Source organism: Octopus bimaculoides, chromosome 28 (assembly GCF_046866305.1).
Source record: "Octopus bimaculoides isolate indiv1 chromosome 28, ASM4686630v1, whole genome shotgun sequence".
NCBI lineage: Eukaryota > Metazoa > Mollusca > Cephalopoda > Octopoda > Octopodidae > Octopus > Octopus bimaculoides.
The window spans coordinates 6,951,396-6,954,093 of NC_142955.1; the positions used below are offsets into that span (position 1 = coordinate 6,951,396).

Here is a 2,698-nt window from a genome sequence, read left to right on the forward strand (position 1 = left end):
CTACACGTGTTTCATAACCAATTTTCAAATAGAAAGAAAATTTAAATTGATTAAAACTATCGAAAATCAATTCTATTCAAAAATATAGCTAATCTTCAGGTCAAAATACACCAATAATAATAATAAAAGAATGTATATATAAACCAACAATAAATAACAAATGAATGTATATAAAATACTTATTGTATAAAGATAGAAAAATATTATTAAAAATATCAAAATAATAAACATTCCATAATCAAACCTACGTCCATTATAATATACGCTAACAGGTATATTATATTCAAAAACCAACTTAACAAATTTTTTCGTTTAAAATACAATTTGAAAGAAGTCTAAGGTTAAAATAAAAAAGATAGAATTAGCATATATTAAACGATGCAATAGTTTAATCTAGAATATTTTATACTGAAAACGTTTATTTCAAAGAAGTCTAGTGAAAATATTCCATAAAGAATAGGAATAAAAATAAAAATATGAATGAAAACATTATTATGAATTAAAGATTAAACTTTATATAACTTAAGTCATAATAAAAAAACAATTAACAATATTGTATAATCAAAGAAATTAAAATCAAAAGACAAGTTATTAATCGCATAAAATAGAAAGAAATATTAAACAGTATTAATCGAAAATATTTCAACCCTAATCAAATCGAAGTCTTATTTTAGGCTAAAATGATATTCTTACTTCTAAATAATTTAGTGTTAAATAAGGTATCGATTAAAATTATCCTTAAAAATCAATTGTGACAGTGGATTTTCATCGTTGAGTTCATGAACCTTGGTTCTTTTCCCTAAAACTATATATTTATATATATTTTATTCTGTGAAATTTAATTTAATTTTAATTTTTATAAATTGATTTTAAATGAGTTTTTACCTGTAATTTTGGATTTTTATCCCTAATATATATATATAGGGGATGTGATTGATGACTTCCCTTTGCAAATATTGATTGGGCACAGATAGTGTATCAATAGCCAGCTAGAAGAGATGTTTTCCTTCCTGGGGCTACATGTTACAGTAGCATCAACCACATTTAGGAGGCAAATATACTTCGCGACACACATATATATCGTCGTCATCATCGTTTAACATCCGTTTTCCATGCTAGCATAGGTTGGACAATTTGACTGAGGACTGGTGAAACCAGATGGCTACGCCAGGCTCCAATCTGATTTGGAAGAGTTTCTACAGCTGGGTGCCCTTCCTAACGCCAACCTCTCAGAGAGTGTAGTAGGTGCTTTTACGTGCCACTGGCACGAAGGCCAGTCAGGCGGTACTGGCAACGGCCACGCTCAAAATGGTATATTTTATGTGCCACCCACACAAGAGCCAGTCCAGGGGCACCGGCAACAATCTCGCTCAAAAGTCCTTACACATACTGCGGGCACAAGTACCAGAAAGGCGATGCTGGGCACAGGTGCCATCACAATTTCGCTTTCACTTGCTCCAATAAGTCTTCGCAAGCTGAGTCTCGTGTCCAATGAGGGAGACGACGTTTACATGGGTGCCAGACGTCAAATTTAACTCGATTTCGATATTCTTTTATTCTTTTACTTGTTTCAGTCATTTGACTGCGGCCATGTTGGAGCACCGCCTTTTGGTCAAGCAAATCAACCCCAGGACTTATTGTTTATAAGCCTAGTACTTATTCTATTGGTCTCTTTTTGCTGAATCGCTAAGTTACGGGGATAGAAACACACTAGCATCGGTTGTCAAGTGATGGCGGGGGGAGGGGGACAAACACAGACACACAAACATATACACACACATACATATACATATATATATATATATATATTTTATATATATATATATATATACGGCGGGGGATTCAATTCTGAATCCATAATACAAAATAATAATAATAATAATAATAATATTAAACAAAAATACAAAATTTACCACTTTTATGAAAGGAGATAAATTCTACCACATTATGTTGAAGGAAAGAATGGGTAAACAGCATTCTTTGTTTTCTGGTTTGGAGCATAGACAAATAAGTCTTGCCAACTACCTACCCTGGAGCAACCAATATAAAGTTGACCATGAGAAAAGCAAGCCAGTAGATTCCAATGTCTGACCTTGAGCTTTATTAATAGACATTGCAAAACAAAGTTACACAAGGAATTGTACCTCAAATGGCATGTCTGTTGGTTTAATTGGAATTCTTAGAATGAAAACCTCTTCCCCAGAGGCACATCCAGTGATGATGGTAGCTTCTGTCACATCAGGTGATAATGTCTTTATAACCAATCTTGTCCCATTGCATAATTTAGGAAGATCAAAATTTCTTAGAAGCATTATTGGGACTCCTACCTTCAGAAAAAGTTTATGCGGAGGAATTCCAGGTGGCTCAAGAGAATTAAGGGACTCTGTTGGGTAATGGACAGCTTGATTTTCATCAAGGACTGAATCAACTGATTTGTACTTCTCAATGACTGTTGGAATCTTATTCATTAATTCATGATAAATTCTTGCTGCTGTCTCATTTTTTGAGCAAGAATTGCCCTTTCACACAACCATTTATGTGGATTATAATTATTACTTAAATCTGGTAACACCCTGTTCTTCAATTCAGCTGAACAATTCACCATGATAGCAATATGAGCCAAACTGATATCACCATTCCCATCAAATCGTACTTTCCCATTTCATAATTGGAGGAGCCAGGTTGAAAACTGTTTTGC

At 33.2% G+C, this 2,698-nt stretch overlaps 1 protein-coding gene across 1 annotated transcript; it reads right to left on the reverse strand.

The window, feature by feature from the left end:
• Positions 1-2,126: 2,126 nt before the first annotated feature.
• Positions 2,127-2,468, reverse strand: LOC149130505 (uncharacterized). The gene has a single exon (XM_089343777.1). It carries the CDS (start codon positions 2,466-2,468, stop codon positions 2,127-2,129), a length of 342 nt encoding a protein of 113 aa, XP_089199903.1.
• Between the last annotated feature and the right edge of the window lie 230 nt (positions 2,469-2,698).

What these genes read in the sequence shown, in the direction of transcription:
- LOC149130505 (XM_089343777.1), bottom strand. Translation starts at nt 2,468, where the DNA reads ATGAATAAGATTCCAACAGTCATTGAGAAGTACAAATCAGTTGATTCA.